At 38.1% G+C, this 23693-nt stretch overlaps 2 protein-coding genes and 1 long non-coding RNA gene across 4 annotated transcripts in view; 2 read left to right on the top strand and 1 right to left on the bottom strand.

Moving 5' to 3' along the window:
• Positions 1-2118: 2118 nt before the first annotated feature.
• LOC113645526 lies at positions 2119-2349 on the bottom strand. Its single transcript, XR_003441247.2, has 2 exons — positions 2289-2349; positions 2119-2190 (listed from the first exon to the last, which is right to left on the bottom strand). It is a non-coding gene; the product is annotated as an uncharacterized LOC113645526 (long non-coding RNA).
• Positions 2350-5434: 3085 nt separating this feature from the next.
• On the top strand, positions 5435-6981 carry LOC113645525. Its single transcript, XM_027151171.2, has 3 exons — positions 5435-5586; positions 6065-6359; positions 6445-6981. The coding sequence occupies exons 1-3, from the start codon at positions 5540-5542 to the stop codon at positions 6763-6765; spliced, it is 663 nt and encodes a 220-aa protein (XP_027006972.2). The 5' UTR covers positions 5435-5539; the 3' UTR covers positions 6766-6981.
• A 3083-nt stretch (positions 6982-10064) lies between these two features.
• cdk17 (cyclin-dependent kinase 17) overlaps positions 10065-23693 on the top strand; it is a 44522-nt gene continuing 30893 nt past the window's right edge. The window contains exon 1 of one of the 2 annotated variants that reach the window (XM_047804375.1): positions 10065-10395. The gene's annotated coding sequence lies outside the window, so the exon portion shown is untranslated. The remainder of the gene's footprint in view (positions 10396-23693) is intronic. The other variant, XM_027151221.2, reaches the window with a different exon arrangement.

Here is a 23693-nt window from a genome sequence, read left to right as displayed (position 1 = left end):
GAAGTAAAAAATTAATGAACGAATGAATGAACTGATGAATGAATGAATGAACAAATGAATGAATGAAAGAATGAATTAAAGAACTGATGAATTAATGCATGAACAAATAAACGAATGAGTGAATGAATGAATGAATGAATGAATGAATGAAGCAAGCCAAGAACATTTCTGTGTACTCACATGTGTTCATCAGAGGGCGCAATTTAGAGTTTAACAATTTAACCGAACACATTTCCACTGTTGTAATACACATCTCGTCCTGTAGGTGGCGCACTTTATCCGTTTTAACAAACCCCACACTTTTTGGTGGTGGCTGCGGCTTTCGTTTCAAAGCCAAGCAATCAGAGATCACATGCCCTTTCTTGTGACAATAAAAACACTCACGCGCCTCTTTATTAGCGGAGCTAAATTTTGAACGTGATAGCGAATTGTCAGTCTGTAACCTTTCAGGACGTGGAGAAGAAAATACATTCTTGTGAGTTAAAATAAACTCATCCGCGATTACGGCTGCGTGCGCTAAAATATTAACTTTCTGCTTATTTAAATACACTACTACGCGTTCAGCTAAACATCCCTTAAAATCTTCGAGCAACATCAACTCTCTTAAAGAGGCGAAATCATCTGCCTTACTAACAGAACACCATTTATCAAACAACACTCCCTTCTCCCTCGCAAATTCGAATGTTTGTGTAAAACTCTTTTTGTGTTTCCGAAAACGTTGCCTATAAGCCTCTGGCACCAACTCGTATGCTCGCAAGATAGCAGATTTTACAGATTCATATTTTAGACTCTCTTCAATTGACAATGAGGAACAAACTTCTTGCGCTTTTCCAAATAACCTACATTGTAACAGCAATGACCAGACCTCCTTAGGCCAACGAAGAGAAATGGCGATGCGTTCAAAAGCATTGAAGTAAGTGTCTACTTCAGTTTCTCTAAATTGAGGAACAAGTGCAATGTGCTTACTCACGTCAAAAGGGTTGGGTGACAAACCACCTTGCGGTGAAGAAACATGGGCGTGAGTGGTGTCCGAGGCTGCTTCAGCTTCAGCTGCTTCTCGGCCTCGATTTCCAGCTTTCGTATTTCCAGTTTCAAGTTTAATTCAGCTTGGCGCGTCTGGGCTCTCTCCTGCGCTTCATAATGCAAACGGGCCATACGGACTTTTAGTCGCGCCCCTTCCAGTGACCCAACAGAACTGGGTGTAACTGGATCAAACGGTGGTAAGCCGACCTTAGCTTCGGCCTCCGCCTCTGCTTCAGCATCCACTCCGCTTATCCGCCTCACAAAAATTGAACTGCTCATGAGCCTCGCCATGCACATCTTCAACACCATCTTCCACATTTGACACAGACAATACCTGCAACTCCTTTAAACGCAAGATTAACATTTGTTTTAACTCTTTTTTTCGAGACTGTTTACTTAAAGGGATCTGAAAGTGATCCGCTATCTGCATCAAATCCTGCTTTCTGCATAATTCTATCTGTTCTAGAGATGGACTAGTTACAAAACATAGTTACGTTTAGTTATTAAGCCACCTATAGCTGGAATCAGCTTCCAGAAGAGATCAGATGTGCATCAACAGTAGCCACTTTTAAATCAAGGTTAAAAACACATCTGTTTAACTCTGCATTTACTGAATGAGCACTGTGCTGTTTCACACTGACTGTGCTTTTTATCCAAATCACTTTTACTCCAGTTTTATTCTTTTTAACATATTTTAAACTGTTTTTATTAAAATCACATTTATTTTCTTTAATTGTTATTTGTTTTTGTTATGATTTTATCGTGTGTTTCTTATTTTTCATATATTTTTTTTCTCTTTTATAAACTGTTTTCTAATTTCTATGTAAAACACTTTGAATGACCTCTGTGTATGAAATGTGCTGTACAAATAAACTTGCCTTGCCTTGCCTTGCCTTGATTAACTCATTTCTTTTGATAACGTCAATCTTGACCCAGTCACCCACAAGGTTTGAGATTCTACACTTCAGTCCTTTCATTGACCTAAAACTGACCTAAAAAACTGTTTGTGACCCTACTAGCTTGAGTAATCTCAAGTTAAGAAAAACACAGTCTTGCCTAAATCTATCGATGTCCTCTTCGGAAACCAGGTTTTTGATCAAAATAAAGCCATTTTCTTCATAAGCAAGTCTTTGTTCTGGAGACGGCACATCTGTATCAAAGGTGTACCTACAGCCGTAATAAAAAAAAAGTGGATACACAATCATCACATGGAAGAATGACAAGTTTATGTTTTATAACATATCTGCCACAAGTTGTGTACTCACTTCAGTGCTACAGGATGGTGATGTGATATATTTTGTGCAGAAGTAAAGGATGTGTGCTGTATTACAATTTTAAGGAAAATCTCTTACTGTATATCAAAATGGGGAAATGACCTCTACTATGATCAGCTCAAGTCATTCAAGAAACTCATGACTTCACCATGACTTACAGGCATTTATAATTCAATAACAATTTATTTGATTACACAAGAAAGCGAAATTAATACAGAAGGAACCTTTACATATTAAATGCATAATCAATATAACTTAATCATAACTTAATCAATAGTTATAACAGTTAGGTGTATTTCTGACAAATTGAAAATATAGCAACTTGCAAAATCTGTTCACTATTTAAATGCCTTTACTGTGAGAGAAAGTCATTATTTCATTCATGAACCAGTCTGTAATGATTTCTGTTTTGTGAGATGGAACATTATAATGCCTGAAATAATCATTATAACACAGGTAAATTTATTTAAGCATTTAAAGATTGCTCAATTCCTGTAAAAGGAAAATATTTCCAACACTTTCCACTACTTTTCTCGGTATTTGTCACACAATTCACACCACAAACGGTCTATTTCTATGAAATTAGACACATGCAGAGGTTTAAAGCTTTATTGAAAAATTCTGAGCTTCTGGGCTTTTCTTGTAGAGCCGGCCTCACAATCCTGGGATGTTAACATGATTGAATGTTAACATGATTGAATCCTATAATCATGGCAGATTTGTTAAATGCACATTTAAGCTGCAGTTCCAGTCCAATCACACCCCAAATTTGCTTTGTTGGATTCCGATCTCGTAAATTGGGAGGGCAGTAAAACTAAATCACTGTAAAAGTCATGAACCAGTTTGTGCTGATTTCTATTTTGTGTACCTGAAATATTGACACAAGACAGGTTAAGTCCATGCTTTTTATGCTAAACTCTGATCCTTCTTTAAGAGTTTTGCAGCAGTAATTGAGATTCATCAGAACATGTATCATTCATTGCTTTATTTCCTGTGAGCCTGTACCTACTTAGGCCTCAGATTCCTGTTCTTTGCTGAAAAGAGTGGAACCTGACCTAGTCTTCTGCAGTTGTAGGTTATTTGAGCTACCATAACCTTTCTGTTGATTGAACCAGTCTGGATTTTTTTTTTCAGTCTGGAAGTACCAAGAGAACAATTTGTGAAAATCTCAAACCTGTACATCAGACAACAACAGCAAAAGAGTTAAAGTCAGTTACAGTAGATAACTTTTAAACTTATGCTTCATAATCAGATTGAAGTTCTAATTTATCTGACAAAATCAACAGCAAATATAATCATCAAAGAAGAGCAAAACAAGAACAGGCTTAATTAAATATGATAAACCATAAACTATTGCACTTATAACAAAACAGAACAAATATTTACACTAAAGAATTGTAGAAGGCCTTTTAAAATAATATACTTTAATAAACCTATGACATAAAATATAATTAATTTAGTAACATCCTGACCCTAATAGATATAGATAGATAAATAGACTGCATTTTAAAATTTTGGTCAAATCATTTATGCAGTTCATAAATGATAAATATTACATTTAAAATCTTAAATAAAAACTTTAGAGTAATTAGAAAATATAGAGTAACTAGAGGTTATAGGAAATACAGTTGTGACTGGAAAACTCGAGGATTAGTTCCCTACTTTCATCTGTGTTCATTTATTGTCAAAGGCAATAAGCAAAAATATTGTCAATTACAGGAAATGTCTTCTGTCTACTGTTTGTATGACATAACATTACTGAACAAACAGAGCTCTATAGATTGAACCCAAATTTCAAGCCTGGATACTTCAAACTGTTCTCTTTCTGTCTGCCAAATTTTTTATTGGGGTTTTATGGGCTGCCATAGACTCCTGCAGGAGAAAGTATAATGATAATAGTGAAAAATTATAAAAATCATCTGTGAATCTTGAATCTTCTAAAAATCTTCGCCGCTAATAATAATAAGAAGCAAAACATGCACAAGAAGAAATATAATGAACTCTTGCCAAGTCTTTAAAAAGCATTAAATTGCACCTGGAATAAATACAGATGGATGGATGGATGGATGGATGGATGGATGGATGGATGGATGGATAGATAGATAGATAGATAGATAGATAGATAGATAGATAGATAGATAGATAGATAGATAGATAGATAGATAGATAGATAGATAGATAGATAGATAGATAGATAGAGAGAGAGAGAGAGAGAGTTCTGTGTTCTAATGCATGTGGCTACCTATAGCCAGTGAAGGGAACACAGCAGTGGGGTAGTATTTAAGAACTTAGGGTTCATAGGTAAACCAGTCTTGAAATGACAAGAGATTGTCTTGTCATTTCAAGACTGGTTTACCTATGAACGCATTTCGTCCTCTGCAAGTGATCCAAAAAGCAGCTGCATGACCTGTTTTTTAACCTGCCTAAGTTCTTGTGAGATCTTTTGAGTGGATTCAGTGGGCAGCTGGTAGGATTGCAAGACTGGATGAGTTGTAAAACCTCTTTTGCTGCCATGGTTGAGATTTGACAGTGAAAGAGTAGAGGAATCCTGGCTGTGAAATGTAGGTGCAGTTGGGGCAAAAGTGGCAGATTTAGCAATCTTCTTGTAAAAGAAAGCAAAGTCTTCAGCATTTAGGGAGGTTGAGTAGTAAAGAAATCTTAAAATATATCTAAATATTTATCAGTAAAAAATTAATTTACAAACTCAAAAGTCAAGAATGGTATGATTTTAAGGTATTAGTGGTCATATCAAACTCTATGTTCATGTTTTGCTTCTGATTATGATAGACAGCTACAGGATTACTACTTTCATCTTTCTTCATTTATTGTAAGAAGTGAGACATTACAAATACAGGAAATTTCTACATGGTAATATCTAATAATATGTGTTACTTACAAAACCTAAATAAAAAACTTTGTATTTAAAAGAAAATTGTGGAACTGCGGAATTCAAAAACGATAAATTCTAAATATTATCATTTTAAAGTCTCATGCCAAGATAAGAATGGTTAGGTTCAGAGACAGTGCTAGAGGTCATAACTTTTGCTTTAGTTTAACAGGAAATTGAATTACTCCACTTTCATTAACTGTTAAAAGTGTTACAAATACTGGAAATGTACTGTACCTATGACATATAAAGAAACTGCAATCTAATCATGCGTCACTAATATTTCCAAATCAGTAAGCTTTATTAAAGAAAGCGCTGCTGAAGGTGGATCATTTCTGTCACAGTAATTAAAACAATGGTGTCTGCTGCAGTTTTATTTGTAGTTTTTCTTTCCTCTTTGAGGTAAGATTGATTTTTAAAAGATCAGATTTTAAAATTGTTGCAAATGCTTAGATATTTATACATTTAAAATGGTATATTGAAATTAATGATGAATGAGGCAAATTGATTTACTTAAGTTATTCTATACTGAATTATTCATTAACTGTTTGAGGTTAATATTTTTATTTGGAAGTGAGGAGTCTGGAGTTAATTATAGTAACAAAAATCTGTAAAATATTTTTGCGAATGACTAGAAATTATTGATATTCCATTTCATTCCATTGATATTCCATTTACTTATACAGTTGTATAAGTAAATTTATGATGAATAAACCAACTTGATTTACTTACTTTATTTATTAACTGTTTGAGGTTTAACATTTTTATTTGGAAATGAGGAGTCTGGAGTTAATTAAAAAAACAAAATTATCTAAAACATAATATTTTGCAAATGACTATCACTTATTGATATTAGTTACCTGCACTGTTGTACCTACAGTTTGGCATCCAAGCAGCAGGATGTCTATGAGGATCTCTGGACTAAAAGCATGGACATTGCAGACAAGACACTCCATGTTGACTTCATGCAGCAAATGCAAAAGAACAGCCTGCAAGCTGAGCGCTACGTTAATTTCACCTTGCAGGACATCAACTACTTGGTACAGGTTACTGATATGCTGAAAACGATGAGCAAGAAGGTTAAAAAACCCAAGGACATTAGTGACTTCTTGATAGGAAGATACAAAAGTTACAAGAGTTTTTTGGACATGTTACTTCTCAACTATTTCTTTAAGGTAAGAGTGGAAATGTTATGAAATCTACTTTATGTACATGATGTCTCTATTTGTTTTAAACTTCACACCATGTCTCTGACTACAGGGTACACCTTCTATCAAAGCAACACCAGCCATGGTGAAATATCTGGCTTCTTACAGAGCGGCAATGACAAAAGAGCCTATCCACTTTGGTGTAGCTCTTCTGCCCTGCGCCAGGCTGTGGGTGTGGCTGGCTAACAATGCGGACATACCTGAAACCAATGTCTACTACACATGGAAAGTAGACAATATGGGTGGCCATCCTGAAAAGCACTACAAAGCTTTACTGAACAAATATCTAACCACAACTGAACAAATCAGCAATGCTACTGCCCTGTTCCGCATGCAAATGCAGAATGAGTATGACTTCTTTGCCACTTCCTAAGTTGATCTATTGTAAATTTGGCAGGCTTGTCTTTTCTCAGTTAATTAACAGACTTGTTGTTTTACTTAAAATGACCCTGTTAATATGTTTAATTAACAGTTTAATGAATAAAAATAGCACTAACCTGCATGTTTTTCAAGCCCATCATTAATTTTAAAATGCAATTTTTGTGTAATCAAAATAATCAAGTAATAATAAAATCACCTCATAAACCTGTGGAGTTGTTGTGTGGAGTTTCTGTGCTTGTGCTTGCAGTGACACAAGGGTTTCCTCAAGGTTTTCCTCAAGGTTAAAAGATTCTAGTTTATAAAACACGTAGGTGAACCTTGAATTGCTCCAATGTCTAAATGAGTATGATTAGTTTTAAACATATGCTTTATAATCAGATTGAAGTTCTAATTAGTCTGATAAAATCTACACCTATAATCAAATATAGCTACAAGCTGAAATCAAGGGGCCAAGCACCTCAGGGCCATCAGGGAGACAACTAAGTATATGGACGTAAGGTTGTTTAAATCTGCTTTTAAATTTAGCACCCAAATTGGCCAAATTCCACTACACTTGGTGTTCCGCACACAGGCCTCAAGGTAAGCATGTGCACTAACTTTTATGACAATGAACAAAAGCATGACAGAGATTTGCCCACTTTCCCTTTATGGCACCTTCAAGGATTAGTTTGAGGATGCACTGTGGCCATATTGTTCAACCTGGCATCTATCCTTTTACAAGTCTTAAATGGTCCAAAGAAGAGATATACAAATCCTCATTGTAACATAACTCTAGGAGAAGATGGTGAAATGTGGTTTTGTCAAACTAGATGCACAAAAAACTAAATGGCTGATGGGGGGATTTCATAAGTTCCCAGACAGGATCCTTAACTTTGATGAAGCATAAGAAATTACAGTAGTTGAAATATTTGTACTAGTGGCACAGCTAATAGGAAGTGAATGGTTTCATTTTTATAGCACCCCCAAGTTTAGTTTTAAAAAAAAAAGAAATATGATTTTTTAAAGAATCCAGTAAATTGCATGAATCTATTCAATTCATTATGACCCGATATTCATGGAAAATAAGGATCCCAACTCTGATAAATGGTTTAAAAGTTATAAGCAAAAATTTGGTGCCTGGATATCTTGAACTGTGCTCTATGATTCCTGGTGTTTGCTGAAAAGAGTTGCACTGGATATGGCCTTTTGCAGTTGCAGATTACTTGAGTTACCAGGAACAATGGGACACACCTAGCATGGGATGTTTCATCAGAAATTAAGGTTTGATAGAACAAGCAACATTCTTTAATTAATTTCTCTACTTCTGGTGATAGCCTGTGCCTACTTAAGCCTCAGAATCATGGTCTTTGCTGAAAAGAGTGATAAAAAAAAGAGTGATAAAAACAAAAATGACTAGCACTTATTGAGGTTAGTTACCTGCATTGTTGTAGCAACAGTTTGGCATCCAAGCAGCAGGATGTCTATGAGGACCTCTGGACTAAGAGCATGGACATTGCAGACATGATATTCCATATTGACTTCATGCAGCAAATGCAAAACAACATGATAGGAAGATACACAAGTTACAAGAGTTTTTTGGACACATTACTTCTCCAGTATTTCATTAGGTAAGTGTGGAAATGTCCACTTTATGTACATGATGTCTCTAATAGTTTTAAACTTCACACCATGTCACTGACTACAGAATACCCCTTCTGTCAAACCAACACCAGCCATGGTGTTGGTCTGGCTTCTTACAGAGCGGCGAAGGCGAAAGACCCTATCTGCTTTGGTGTAGCTCTTCTGCCCTGCGCCAGGATGTGGGTGTGGCTGTCTAACAATACGGACATACCTAAGACCAATGTGTACTACACATGGAAAGTAGACAATATGGGTGGCCATCCTGAAAAGCATTACAAAGCTTTACTGAACAAATATCTAACCACAACAGAACAAATCAGCAATACCACTGTTCTGCATGCAAATGCACAATGAGCATGACTTCTTTGTCACTTAAAACCATGTTATGTTCATGTTAATATGTTTAATTAACAGTTTAATTAAAGATAGCACAGCTTTTTATTTGTTTAAAATTATTAATGGTATGCCATGATGTTAAAGATGTAGATTAATAAAAATATTTTTAAACGGTTAAAATAGACATTTTCAATACAACATTTTCAATAAAATATGCCTCACTTTTGACTAAAACCTGTGGAATCATTTGTCTGTTTGTGTGGAGCTTTTGAGTGCAGTGTGACCACATTGGATTCCGCAGGGAATTGCTCTTATGACTGAATGAGTATATTAATGTGTGTGTGTGTGTGTGTGTGTGTGTGTGTGTGTGTGTGTGTGTGTGTGTGTGTGTGTGTGTGTGTGTGTGTGTGTGTGTGTGTGTGTGTGTGTGTGTGTGTGTGTGTGCGTGCGTGTGTGTGCGTGTGCGTTGTGTGGAATACAGATTCCGGCATAATGTTTAAACGAATAAATAAACGAACAAGCAAAAGAATGAATGAACAAATGAACGGACAGATGAACGAAGGAATAAATGCATGAACGAATGAACGAACAAATGGATGGATGAATGAACAAATGAATGCATTATTTAAGTAATGAACAAACGAACAAATAATGAATGGATGGATGGATGGATGGATGGATGGATGGATGGATGGATGGATGCATGAATGAATGAATGAACAAACGACGAACGAAGGGACGGACGGACAGACGGATAAACGAATAAATGAATGAATAAATGAAGGTATGAATAAATGAATGAACAAATAAACGAATGAATAAACTAATGATTGGTTGAACAAATTACTGAACAAATAAACCGGATGAGTGAACGGATGAATGAATGAATGAATGAATGAATGAATGATTGAATGGATGGATGGATGGATGGATGGATGGACGGACGAATGAATGAATGCATGAATGAACGGACGGATAAACGAGGGAAGTAAAAATTAATGAACGAATGAATGAACTGATGGATGAATGAATGAATGAATGAATGAATGAATGAATGAACAAATGAATGAATGAACGAATGAATGAATTAAAGAACTGATGAATGAATGCATGAACAAATAAACGAATGAATGAATGAATGAATGAATGAATGAATGAATGAATGAATGAAGCCAAGAACATTTCTGTGTACTCACATATGTTCATCAGAGGGCGCAATTTAGAGTTTAACAATCTAACCGAACACATTTCCACTGTTGTAATACACATCTCGTCCTGTAGGTGGCGCACTTTATCCGTTTAACTGGCGTTAATAATAAAGACAAGCTTTTCTTCTTCCTCCCAAGTCGCCTCACTAGGCGGAGGCGTCAGTAGAGACGGCAGTAACCCGCTCCGACCTGTGTCAGTATCTGTCGTAGTTCAAGCGAAACCCATTAAAAACACACCTGCTCGGAGAGTTTCACGGAATCACAGACGGAATCGTTTGGGTTTTGAGCTTCATATCCCGTGACTAGGTTTAAGCCTTGAGACCAGCAAAAGGTCCCCAAAAACCGCGATAATCAACAACACCCGAGGAGAAGCGTGTAGAGAAAAGACGGCATCCGGCCTGCGAGGAAGAAGAAGCCGAAGGCTGGTACTCTGGTCTAAGCGGCTCTTTTTATTTCTGGTAAGTGTTTTATTCTGTTATTTTTTCTCCCTAGTGTTTCCTGTTGTTATGCCCAGCCTGTGTACTGTGTAGCGTTAAGCCACTGTGGTACACTGTAGCACAGCTAGAGCTTTCATCTCGTTAGCTTTAGTCTCGTCCATTTAAACACCATGTTACTTAGAAACAGCACAAGCTTCTTCTTTACGACGCCTCTGTCACGTTCCTCTGGGTTTATTTTGTTGCTCTGGTGGATTATCAGCAGTTTGAAAGCTGTTTACACGAAAAGGTCTTTATTCGTTTGGCTTTTAAAATCCGTCGTCATAATTAAAGCTATGGAGTCTGTACTGAGACCTGTGATGGTGTATACAGTAGCACTGAATAAGGGTCAGGGTTATTTTCCTTTTTCATGGCAACCTTATCATGTTTATTTTTTTCCTTCTTCCACTGTGGTCTTTTCATTCTCAAGGATAGTCCCTTAATAACAAGTTTCAGGCCTACTTTATGACTGCATCCAGATGCACCAGAGAGCAATTAAGGGGAAGAGTAAATGTCACTTTACAGCAAAGTGCCCTGGATGGTATATAGCATGCTGAGTTGTGTTTATGCAGCCTGTGCTGCTCATTTTGTTGATTGACAGGTGGTGTGCAATGCCAATGATGCATAGACAAACACTGATGCACATCAATGTGGATGCTTGGTTTCAGGACATGCTACGCTTTTAACTGTAAATTAGAATATTGGATATGGATGAACGTGTTCAGCAATGTTGTGTGTGTGTCAGAGAGAATTTCTGACTGCTTGCTGGTGTCAGATTGGGCTGCTGGCCAGAGAATTTTTTCTTTCTCTGTGGCTCTTCAGATGGAAATGAGGGTGCATTCAACAGCCTGGCATTCAGCTGGTGCACAAATGACCCAAATCAAGAGGTGTGTGATGTTACTCTATGGATGTGTTTGTGTGCACACATGCCTCAGAGTCCTCCGGTATTCTGTAACATGACCCACACGGTGAAGGGACTAGAGTTATTGTCTCAATTTGTAGAAGGAGGAATGAGCACGTCAGGAAACCGGGACGTGTGAGCTGGTTATGAGTGATAAGTAGATGATAGCTTTGTTGCAGAAAAAGCTGTAGACATTTTCAGCGTATTTTGTTGCTCCAGAGTGTTTTGTATTCTCTTTATCGTATTTGATTATATACTGCATGTAACACTCAATTATACAGGCCAACTTTTTTCTTAATACAAGCGCTTTAATGGTTTAATTATTCTATTGTTCTGACAAAAACGTTTGACTTTTCTGGTTCAGAGCACAGGGAAGGGAAGAGACCAAGCAGGGCAGTTTACTTTTACTATTCCTTTTTAGAAGATATATTGAACAAAAATCACTAAACGCCATTAGTTTTTAAATGTGGTTGTATTTTGTGTGCAACATTTTAGATTTTGTGATGCATGCCGTTTATTATAGTTTATTTTCCTTTTAATTTTTCTGGTGGGAGTCACAGTGGAAGCTGCTTCTGAAGGGCAGCCCAGACTTCTCCATCACTGGAAATCCCAAGGAGTTCACAAGCCAAATCTTAAACATAAATTTTTCAACCACTGGGCCTTCTTCCAATGAGATGTGACTGATGTTGCTTTATTGAGAGTCAGCCACTGGGCATCCTTTTTAAAGGTGCCTCAACTGCCTCTGCTGGCTTCTCTTCATTCAGAATAGCAATGACTTTAATCAGAGGCTTGCTTGAATTGCATATCAATTTTTCACAAAAAAGTAAGCATAGCAACCATGTGGAGGAACTGGTTTCTACTGCCTGTAGTCACAACCTAAATACCTAATCCATTTGTTGACTTTGGACTTTTTTACAAAATAATATTCCAGAGACTTGTGGTGGGACAGTGGGGCTCTTCAACTCCTTCACCAGAAGTGGTGCAGCTTTTTTAGAAGAGATCCATGACCTCAGAATTGGAGGTGCTTGAGTAGCATCCATGTAACTTTACTTTACTAGGACCAAAAGAACAAACTCAATTGCAAATAACAGGAATATGCAAATCTCACTCCACTCAGACATCAGATTGCATATTTAGTGACCCAGACACTTTTACAGCACCTCCTGTAACAGATGTCCATCATAGGCATGTAGGCATGTAGATTGGATTAGCATATTCTCAACAGTCTCTCACAAAACTAGGGGAGAGTAATCAGCTGGTCCACTGTTCCATGAACCGCACTATTTCCTCTTCAGACCCCTGGCACACTTTTCATTACCATCTCATTCCGATCATGTCTCTCTCTCTAGCACGTTTGCCAATAGCACTATGGAGTCAGTATAAAGCACCTTAGGGGCACCTTCTCCAGTTTCTTTAAGAATATTTATATTTGGTACATGCACAGTCTAGGGTCTGACCTCTCCTCTCAGATCTGGGGGCATAGTCCTCAAGTTCACTAAAGTGCATAAGCCCCCTGTGCACAAGACCTTATGTAACAGAGTCCAGGGATGTTGAACCCAAAAATGCTCTAAAAGCAGAGGAAAGGTGAGAGTGGGGTCAGAAGGGCTTGTCTATCAGTCACACATTGATTAGCATTGTTTTCTTTTAGCTGAGTGTGTTTATATGTGACTGAGCAGGGTAAAGACAAGCATACACTGGGCAACCTGAGCTGCTAGGCAGAAGGTCAGTAGGTGCTAGGTACTGATACTCAAGCTATCTGTCTCTCAATTGCTCGCTCTCAAGGAGCTGACAGTATGGACCATTAGCTTGTCACATATGTTGGCAAGCAGGTGGTGTCTCTCTCTCTCTCTCTCTCTCTCTCTCACACACACACACACACACACACACACACACACACACACACACACACACACCATTGTTCATTTTGAATGTAGCCTGTTAACCTTCCTAAGTAATGAAATCCATATTTTATGAATTCAGACACCAGATCACCACCAAAATGATCATGATGTAAAGTGGGTTGTTAGTTTGTTAGTTTGGAATTCTTTAGAAATAACCCTGTGGCTAAAAAAAAAAGCAGCTTATGTTAATCAAATGAAACTCTTCCTTGTATTGATAGTTTTAAACTTTGATCGAATACACCAGAAACTTTTAACCCCACTCTGTGTCCATGGCAGATTTGCTAACCACAAACTAGAATGTGCCCATTATAAGAAGAGAGCAGAAAATATTTTACTAACTTTAATGGCTGTTCCTGGTTTCTTTCAGTATTTGAAATATGCAGTTGTAAAATGTGATTTAATCTAAACTTATTCCACTAGTAATAATGGTCTGAAGATGAGCCAGACAGAAAGGTGAAGGACATACAGTACTTCCAAAGCACTTTTCAAATTTTCAAAATACTTTAGTCAGAATACATTAGAGTCAATAATAGACTGGAGTTTTCCACTAGTTCCAGTTGGTCCAAAGCTGAAGCTTTCTGTGTTTCTTTTGAGCTATTTTAAATATAATGGTAACACACAACATAATATTCACATACAAAAATTGGTAGAGTGGTTTTTATAAAACCACTCTACCAATGCTGATTTAAATAGCTGTTTGCAAAAAAACTTTGCACGTTTTGTTAGTTCAATATGGCTAAACAGGCTAACTTATTTATGCACCTGAGCTCCTTTCAGTAGCCTGAGCTCCTTTCAGTAGTCTGCCTCATAGGAAACTCCAGTTGCCAATGACAACATTTCCTCTCTCTTACACTCTAACACCTACACACACATGTCAACATGCACAATCATACTCATATGAGTATCCTGCTTAGCTGTGCAGAATGCCTTGTAGTGTTACACTGAACTAGTTTAACTTGTATGACACACAACAGATAAATTGCATAAAATGCTGTTGCTATTCAAGAAATGTTTCCCTGTCCTTGCAAGCTCTAGTAGTGGACTGTCAACCAGGTGGTACTTTTTTGTGCAGGTGTCTTACAATATCATTCATGAGCAGTAAATATACACCGTAAATTCTACTGAGTGATTCAGCCATCATGACCTACTTGTGCTTTAAGTAGACATGGGTCACGTGTCTCTGTAAGTAGAAATGCTCTCACCTCACAGGAAGTCGGCTTGACTGTTTTTTTGAATGAGATTAGAAACCACTATTTTCTCACTGATTCTGTCAGATAACGCATTATGTCTGTGTGATTTAATTAGACTGATGACTCCATGTGTTTGAGTCATTTTACATTATTTACAAGTGCCTAATTTGCACGTGATATGCAGACACGTGATCTTTAGGCAGATGATGGCGTTCAGTGTCCGACTCTAAACCTATAACTCTTCCTCGTCAAGTTTAGTGTAAGCAATTTTAACAGTGCTGAGAATGTGTTAGAAATTTATCAAAGCCTCAGATTTTTTGAGTGAATCTAATTTTAAAACTGCAGAGAACTTTTAAATCTGGGATTACTTTCTTGGGCCTTGTTCACACTTAATGTGCATGTGCAAGTTACGAATTAACAGGGACTTTGCAAATATTTGGTAGAACTCTTTTCATGTAAATATTGCCAACCTGATCCTGGGTATCACGTGTGTAAGCCTTTCCTTTATCGTTCGTGTCCTGCTGAGAGTTTTTATTAAACGTGTGCGTTTGCGATTACCCTAAATGCTCTCATAGAATAAACAGCCTATCACGAGACAGCAAATTAAAACGTAAAAAGAAAAGGTAACATATAAACTTGCAGTATATGTATGCTTAATAACACTGTGTATACAATTTTGTATATTTATATACATTTTGTATGTATACTGTGTGTGTGTGTGTGTGTGTGTGTGTGTGTGTGTGTGTGTGTGTGTGTGTGTGTGTGTAGCATAGTCGTTGAGGTGTTGGGCTACCAATAAGAATATTCTTCAAACCGAGTTCGAATCATATTTTTCTGTCTTATTTTTGTTCAAACCTGGCTAATGTCACTCAGGTATGACACCATACAGACATACTAATTTCCGTTATTTTCTGGTCATTTAAATTTGAACATTAGCCCCAGTCATACTGGACTGCAGTTTGTGTGTGTGTGTTAGTTAACCCATCCTTGGTCCACCCCCTACCCGCCCCTGTAGGTTGTGAATTATTCCTTTGTATACTGCCGCTGAAAGTCGGCCTACGTCCACATTTTGCACACACATACACACACAATCGCCACAGTGCCATCCAGTGCCTATTTCTTGGTCACACACTGCCTCTCTGTCCCCCTTTTCCTGCTGTACACAGCTCCCAAACTTAAACTCCCCCATAGGTGACACAGCCAGGTCTGCCTCTTTTCCATGCCATCTCTTCATTTTCACGTGTATTCATATATGTGGGGATGCCATTGAATGTGTAGACACCAATGACCAACGTATAGCCTGCATTTATTTTGCACATTTGAATATGGCTACAAAGCTACTTTACTTTAACTTTTTCATTGACTCAAAAATATTTAGGCATACATACACACACTGATGCTGAACTGGCTGTTTTTTTTTGGTGTGTGTGTGTGTGTGTGTGTGTGTGTGTGTTGGGGGGGGGTAGTTTACACAGTGGAATGAGCTCATTGCCACTTCATGCACATTGTTTACATTCTTTCTATCACTGCTAAGCAACAGGAGCATCGCAGATATTTTTTTCTTTGCTGAAATGGACTGTGTGTGTATGTCTTCCTAAACAACCATCTGTCTCCCAAACAGTTTTCCAAAGAAACAATCTCTATAACTAAATGATAATCATGATAAGCTTTATTGCTCCAGCCATAGCACTCCATGGGGGGGGGGTTCGGGTACGCCAGGGGCCTATGATGTGTTTTCATTGGATCTGACACTATTGCTTTTTTAAATCACTTTGTGGTGGCAGAAATTATAGACTAGTACCAGTGCTATCATGGGTATTATTTAGTTATTATAGTTGTAAGCTTAACTGAGTAGTTGCTTGAAAGGAAAGAGGTTCAGCTAAAACTTGTCTACAAACCAGCTTGACCTAGATTCAGTGTAAGTGAAATTTTAAAAATGATGTTAATGATGCACAGTGTTTTAAATCTAGTAGTGGAAAGTTCAGGAAAGGAAAATGAATGGTAATGGACTATCCATTATTAATTCAAGTGTTTATAAATACAGTCGTATTTGTTTGCCTTGTTCTCCTTAAAATTAAATCTATGACCATAAGGCAAAAGTCTGTTACTCCAGAAGAGATGTCTGGCTACAAATTTGAGATCTGATGCTCTACACAGTTTTGCTATCAACAAACTGTTACTGTTGCGAAGGGACCCCATTTCTGAACCCGTTCCCTCCCTCTCTGTCTCTTGTTCTTTGGCTCAACTGCCAACTTCAGCCATCCGCTTCCATTTGTCTTTCCTTCTCTTTTCAGGCTGGTCCAATATGGAGACACACATGCACACTCGAGCCTTGTTCACATGAGGGTGTGAGTTTCCAGGGGAACACGGTTCGCCTGGTTTAAACCTTTCCCACTTCCCTCTCTCTCAGCTCTCCGGCCAGCCTCATCAATAGCAGGAATTCATCCGCCTTTTGAGCAGCAGTGTTCTTGCGCTTATCAGCCATCTTAAAGGCGGGTGTCTGAAAGCAACCAGCCACCCTTGTGTTTTTTTTTTTGTGTGTGCTCTGCGCTGGAGCTGAATATAGTTCCAATTCCTAGTGGCTGATTCCTAGTGGCACTGATTTGAGACATGCCGTGTTGAAGCAGAAAGCTTTCGCATACTGATCGTTGAATGTGCTTGCCAGTGCACTGCACATCTATAATGAAAGGCACATAATCTGTGAGTAGACCTTTTATATACAGTTCAGGTTTTAACAGATTCAGAATTCTTGCTGAAGGTTTGTACGGATTTGTATCTCACCTGAGGCCTGGTACTTTGTCTTGCAAGTCAAAATCAAGTTGGCAAAATCAAGTTGGCCTTGGGCTGAGGGTCCCAGAGTGCAGCCTGTCATTTGAAGACTGCTGAGCATTAACACTTTGAGGCCAAATGTCCAAACCGGTGTACTGTTCACATTAAGATCTGCCATTTTTCAAGTCTCCACCATTATACAGTGCAGTAATTAGCACTGAAATACACAAAATGCACAGCAACATTTAAAGATGATGTAAATTTACCATTGGTTTTATGTATGTCTTGAAATGGTGAGGAAACTTTGCAATATACAATATTGTTTACTGTAAATAAAAAACTGTTGCTTAAATGATCAGTGATATTCACCTGAATGACATTGACTATACTGTAACAGTGGAAAATGTCAAATGGTGAGATATTAGACAGCAAGTGAAGTCAACCCATCCTCATCTGGGTGACACTGGGGGTGTGATTGTAATATACAGTCAGTTAAATGTTGTATTGGTGTAAGGATCATGGACTTCGGATCTCCTTAGTATCACAGAGTCTAACTGGAGATGTCTCAGGATTCTTCGAGTCGGCCTCGGCTCAGTGGACATCCAAAGGCTTCGTCCCACAGAGGACGTTGGGAGCTGGTACAGTGTCTGGATGCCTCGGGATGGGTACAAAGAGAGAAGCAGTGGAAAGGGATTAACATATCTGCTGTTCATGAAAAATGTGCAGGGCTGATGTACTAGTGCATGATACTATAGGATGTATTATGTGTACGCCTGACTAAAGAGATGAGTTTTTAATCTACATTTAAACTGGGAAAGTGTGTCTGCGCCCCGAACACTATCAGGAAGACTATTCCAAAGTTTGGGAGCTAAATAAGAAAATGCTCTACCACCTTTAGTAGACTTAGATATTCTGGGAACTACCAAAAGTCCTGAGTTTTGTGATCTCAGAGAGCGTGAAGGATTGTAACGTGTTAGAGGACTAGTTAGATACATGGGAGCTAAACCATTAAGAGCCTGGTACGTAAGTAGCAGCAGTTTGTAATCAATTCTAAACTTAACAGGTAGCCAGTGTAGAGATGATAAAATTGGGGTTATATGGTCATACTTTCTTGTCCTAGTGAGAACTCTGGCAGCTGCATTTTGGACTAACTGTAACTCTAATTTATTAAAGATGCAGGACAACCACCTAGTAATGCATTGCAATAGTCCAGTCTAGAAATCATGAATGCACGAACTAGCTTCTCAGCATCAGACACAGACAGGATGTTTCTCAGCTTGGCAATATTTCTAAGGTGGAAGAAGGCTGTTTTGGTAGTATGGGCGATATGATTTTCAAAAGACAAGTTGCTGTCTAATATAACACCGAGGTCTTTCACTGTCGAGCTACTAGTAACAGTACATCCCTCTAAATGGAAGTTAAATTGTGAGAGTTTGTGTGCACTGGTTTTTGGACCTATGAGTAGTATTTCTCTCTTATCGGAGTTTAACAATAGAAAGTTGCAGCTCATCCAGTCTTTTATCTCTCTAAGGCATTGAGTTAATTTGGACACTGTGGCAATTTCACCTGGTTTTGATGAGAGATATAACTGTGTATCGTCAGCATAACAATGGAAACTAATCCCATGTCTTCTAATAATGTTCCCTAATGGAAGCATGTATATAGAGAAAAGCAGAGGTCCTAGAACTGATCCTTGAGGGACCCCATAATTAACTGGTAATAAACTGGAGGATTCACCATTTAATTCTACAAAATGGTATCGGTCTGACAGGTAGGATCTAAACCAACTTAAAGCCTGACCATGAATACCTGTGTAATTTTGTAAGTGATCTAGAAGAATGTTGTGGTCTATAGTGTCAAATGCAGCACTAAGGTCAAGTAGAACTAATAGTGACATACAGTCTTGGTCCGAAGCTAAGAACAAGTCGTTTGTAACTTTAACAGTGCAGTTTCTGTGCTATGGTGGGGCCTGAAACCTGACTGAAACTCTTCAAGGATGTTGCTCTACTGTAAGAAGGAGCTCAGTTGAACAGAAACAACCTTGTCAAGTATTTTAGACATAAACGGAAGGTGTGAGATAGGTCTGTAATGGACTTTGACATGGCTCAGATTGTGATTGCTCGACAACTGGGTCAGAGAATCTCCAAAGTATCTGGTGTTGTGGCGTGTTCCTGTATGCAGTTTTTAGTACCTACCAAAAGAGGTGTGTGGAAGGACAACTGTTGTACCCGTGACAGGGTCCTGGGTACCCATGACTAAAGCAGATATGCATTTTATATGATATAGTTTATCTTCTTTAGATTTAGCATTATGAGCAAGTGGCATGATTGCTGGGCATTAAGTTGTAAAATGTTAACTTGGTACAACACGGCATGCAAAGTATTTCCAAATTTAGCCTGTGCAGTTTTTGTGAACTTGAAATGCTGAAATACCCAATACAGAGATATATAGATGAAATATTTTTAGCCTGTCAAAACATTTGACATTAAGTACATTACAATTCAGAGGATAAAAAGACCTGGAATACTGCAAATAGTGGGCTTTAATTAGACATGCTTACCTTTTTATGTAAATATGCAAAAACTAAAATCGCTTTTATTTGATTCATTAATATTCCACTAATATCCTTACTAATGGAACAGATCTTTCTTAATTGTCCAGCAACATTTAATGTGTGGCACTTTTACATTTTCACTGTTTTCAGTCTTGGTTTGTGCCTGAAGTGTGTGTGATGACCGATCCAGACAGCTTGAGTGATGAGTTAGTCTTGGCATGTATGGGCATATTGAGTTGTGCACAGCTCTGTGCGTTGTGTGCTTATGTTCTGGAATGACACACCTGCTATTGGACAATAACAGGAAAGTTTGAGTCATCAGAGCCATCAGGGCAATAAAGAGGATCACAGGTTTAGTCTCCAACTTGTATGACTGAAGTTGCACAGCAGACACTTAACTGTTGTCAAAGAGCAGGTCTTGGTCCAAGCCAGTATGTTTTCATACGGTCACTAAATGATTAAATTAAATTTTGCTTTTAAAATATTCTAGCAATGCTTACTTTCTGTTGAAAATGAGTATCGTTTAAGACATTTTGTCCCCAATGTATTAAGACTGTCCCCCTCTTTTGCATGGCAAAGTGACTTTTTGCAAGTGCAAGACTGACCGATGTGCTGCATTAGACCTCACCATGTCAGTCTAAATATGGTCTCTGCTAACTGGGAAAGTGGAGCATGCCTCAGGTGGGATATGCGAATGCAAGAGAGAGATGGAAAAGGACAGAACACAGCAGTAGGTGGATAATGTGGGCCAGTGTCCTCCTTCTGGGCCCTGGAGTGAGACGACGGTGTCCTCTTTCACAGATTGTTAAATCAACCCGGTATTGTTTCCATTGTGTGCAAAACCAAAACCCCATATTGTTCTCTTTTTTTCTCTCAGTGGCTTATTGGGCCCAGTGACAGGTGACCAATCAAAGGAAAATCCTGACAAAATGAGGTAGAGAAACTTATCGTAAACCGATGCTTCAAAACATGTGGCCTGCCTGATAGAATTACGCAGCACGCTGGCATGTATACAAATGTTGTGCAGGCCCAGTTGACCTTGATTTTGAATCAATATGGCTGTGACTTTTGAAAGAAGGTTCATTATTGGTGCCAGAGCTTCATTCACGAAGACTACTCGGCTGGCTGTGTTCATGTAGGATTAATCACTAAAGGGACATTTACATTTTTATCTGTGGGAAAGATGAGAAATAAAAAAGTTTGTAAATAATGAGTGGTGTCTGGTGGCTTTTTACGCTTTTGGGAACATTTTAATTATATGGTTTGGGACACTTGTCCCCTTAGAGTGAATGTCACTGTATATCAATGTTGACATTCTGACTGGTCACCCAAAATGACTGGATGAATTTTGATGGACATGACCTCTTCTAGGATGATTGCTCTCCTAATGATTTGATGAAAATGCTGTAAATCATATGGTGTGGCTTTCATAGTCACCAGATATTACCAGATAAACACCATTGGGAGATTTCTAGCAACATGTGAGCGAGCACTCTCAACCAATATATCAACACACCAACTGAAGGAAGATCTTTTTGGAGAATGGACTTCCTCTGTCCTGCACAGTTCCAGAGCCTTGCAGTCTTTGCTTGGTGTCCAGATACACTCAAGCTCTTCCGCTGGTTTGTGTTTGCCCAGCACCTAACTAATACATTGTCTTTTAATTTGTATACTGCCTGTGTAGCAAGACACAGTGTGTATGTTGAGAAAGCACAGAGGAAATACCATGCTAGAGTCAATCATTGAGATTAGATGTGATTATCCACTTATCTAGTACAAATATGCACACACACTTGCAGAAAAGCTAACCAACCATTCTTCACTGTCTATTGTGACAGGTGGAATAGGTTTGTGAGTCGTATTATAAAAACAGAAGAACAGACTGATGAAGAGACAAGTGAAAAAGTGTGTGTGTGTGTGTGTGTTCATGTCTTGAATAGCTAGAGACATGCAAATCACTGTTAATGTTACCTCAGAGACAGTTGCTTTAGCAGCGCTGACCTAGAGACATGCCATGTGTACGTCAGCCAGTGTCCTTTTCTCATGTCCTTGCTCTTTCTTCTCTTTTGTTCATAAAGTTTAAATCTTAAATCCTGGTGCTGTAGTTTTTTCTTAGTTAATTCACAGCCATTTAAATGTCACCTAGACATTACGTAAGGGCTGGTGATGTATGATCATGTTCTGACTTGCTCACAACATTGACAGTGAGTTGCCACATTCCTGTCGTGTGTGTGTGTGTGTGTGTGTGTGTGCGTGTGTGCGCGCGTTTGCATTGGTATATTTGTGAAGAGACAAAGCTCTTTTACATAGAGGTGCTTTATCCTTTTGTGTTTGTCCCTTTCTTTACTGCTTATTACTCTGAATAAGACACATCCATACAGTTAGCAAAGATTGTGTGTACAGTATGCTTTCCCAATATTATACTTTATTTCAGTGGCAGCCTAGGAAAAGCTTTTGAAATGTTTTATTTTCTATTAGAACTGGTGTTCCAGAGCTGACATGTACAAGTAAAAGTCTAGCTTTTTAAAATCTGCTTAACCGCAACTGCAAACAAGGAGAAAAATCACATTTTGAAGATTTCAATTCAAATTCCATTGAAGATGCTTCGCTACCTTTTTATTTAAATTGGTTTCATAACCTACTTATGGGGAAAAAAACATGACTGCCAACTTTTAAAGAACTACACTAGGCCTTGGATTGCATTTAATTGTCAGCATCATTCATATCAGTCGCCGTCACGTCATCCGAGGTAAACATCAGCTGAGGTATTTTTTTAACACAATTTTCATTTTCCTCTCACTCGAGTGATCTCTGTTCACACTAACACTTAATTAAATCAAGAGGTTTGGTTCTGCTGGCTAAATTTCTTTTTATGTTATTAGCTAACATCTGCTGTCATCTGTACAAACTGTGTAAGCGCTCTTTTCTATTTTAGTGGTGATTTAATGGCAAAGGCGGCATCATGGTTATTTTGACAGCAGATGTAACTATCTAAAAACTAGGAAGGAAATTACACTTGACTAGCAAACATAAGTAGACTGACTGACTTAAGTTTATTTTCTACTTTTTTCTTAAATTAATAATAGTAGCTGAAGTGATTTCCATAGTCGTCATTGCAGTTATGTGGTATTACAGAATGTAGTATATTTCCTTTATTACACATCCCAGTTTTGCAATAAGCTTCCTCTGAGTGCGTTTGAGAAATTGTGCTTCAATTTGTGTAAATCTTCACCCACGATCCATCACTGATTCTAAAGTTTTAATATCGAACAATTTAGTTTTAGTTGTTATGCTCATAATTTCAGTGATGTGCAGTACAGATTATACAATATGAGCCTTGATTATTAGAGACAGGAATGAAAGTGAACACTCTTTAGCTCCCAGGCTGAGAATGTTATGTTCTTAGATAAACCCAGCTACTGATCACAGGCGATGAACTCAAACCTGATCTCTAGCTTTAGGCACACATTTGTATTTTTATGCAGTCTTTTTCTTTTTTTTTTCTTTTTTTTTATGGGATCTAGAACTCCTGGGGCTTAAATGATCAAATATTTCGAACTAACATAAAGTCTGTGATATGTATATCTTTCTGTTTATCTTCATTCTTTCTTGCACTTTTGCTTTCTCTCTCTTCTAACCAAGCCTGGACCTTTTGGGCTCTTTCCTTGTGCAGGCGCTGCTGTGGTCGCCTCTTTGCAGGACCCATTCGTCTTCCTTCCTGATGTGTTGGTGTGGGTGATGAGTTGAGGCACACACAGGAGGCATTGTATGTATTTGTTCAGCCTGTATGGGTGGCTGACTGAGACATTTTTAGATTAATATTGGTCTGTTTGTGTGCCTGTATTCTCTGTTCAGTAACAACTTGCTGACTGGAGAGACCTCTAAGGACATGATCATGCTGGATCACGCTGTGCCATCACAGACCCGGTAGAATAAAGTGTTATGATACCGTTTGCTTTATTTTAAGC

Source organism: Tachysurus fulvidraco, chromosome 19 (assembly GCF_022655615.1).
Source record: "Tachysurus fulvidraco isolate hzauxx_2018 chromosome 19, HZAU_PFXX_2.0, whole genome shotgun sequence".
NCBI classification, from domain to species: Eukaryota; Metazoa; Chordata; class Actinopteri; order Siluriformes; family Bagridae; genus Tachysurus; species Tachysurus fulvidraco.
This window is presented reverse-complemented; position numbering and strand designations above follow the sequence as displayed.

Excerpts from the sequence above, each read along its gene's own strand:
- LOC113645525 (XM_027151171.2), top strand. The coding sequence starts at position 5,540 with ATGGTGTCTGCTGCAGTTTTATTTGTAGTTTTTCTTTCCTCTTTGAG. Across the intron at positions 5,587-6,064 it reads GTTTTTCTTTCCTCTTTGAG|TTTGGCATCCAAGCAGCAGG; the intron begins GTAAGATTGATT and ends TTGTACCTACAG. Across the intron at positions 6,360-6,444 it reads TTCTCAACTATTTCTTTAAG|GGTACACCTTCTATCAAAGC; the intron begins GTAAGAGTGGAA and ends CTCTGACTACAG.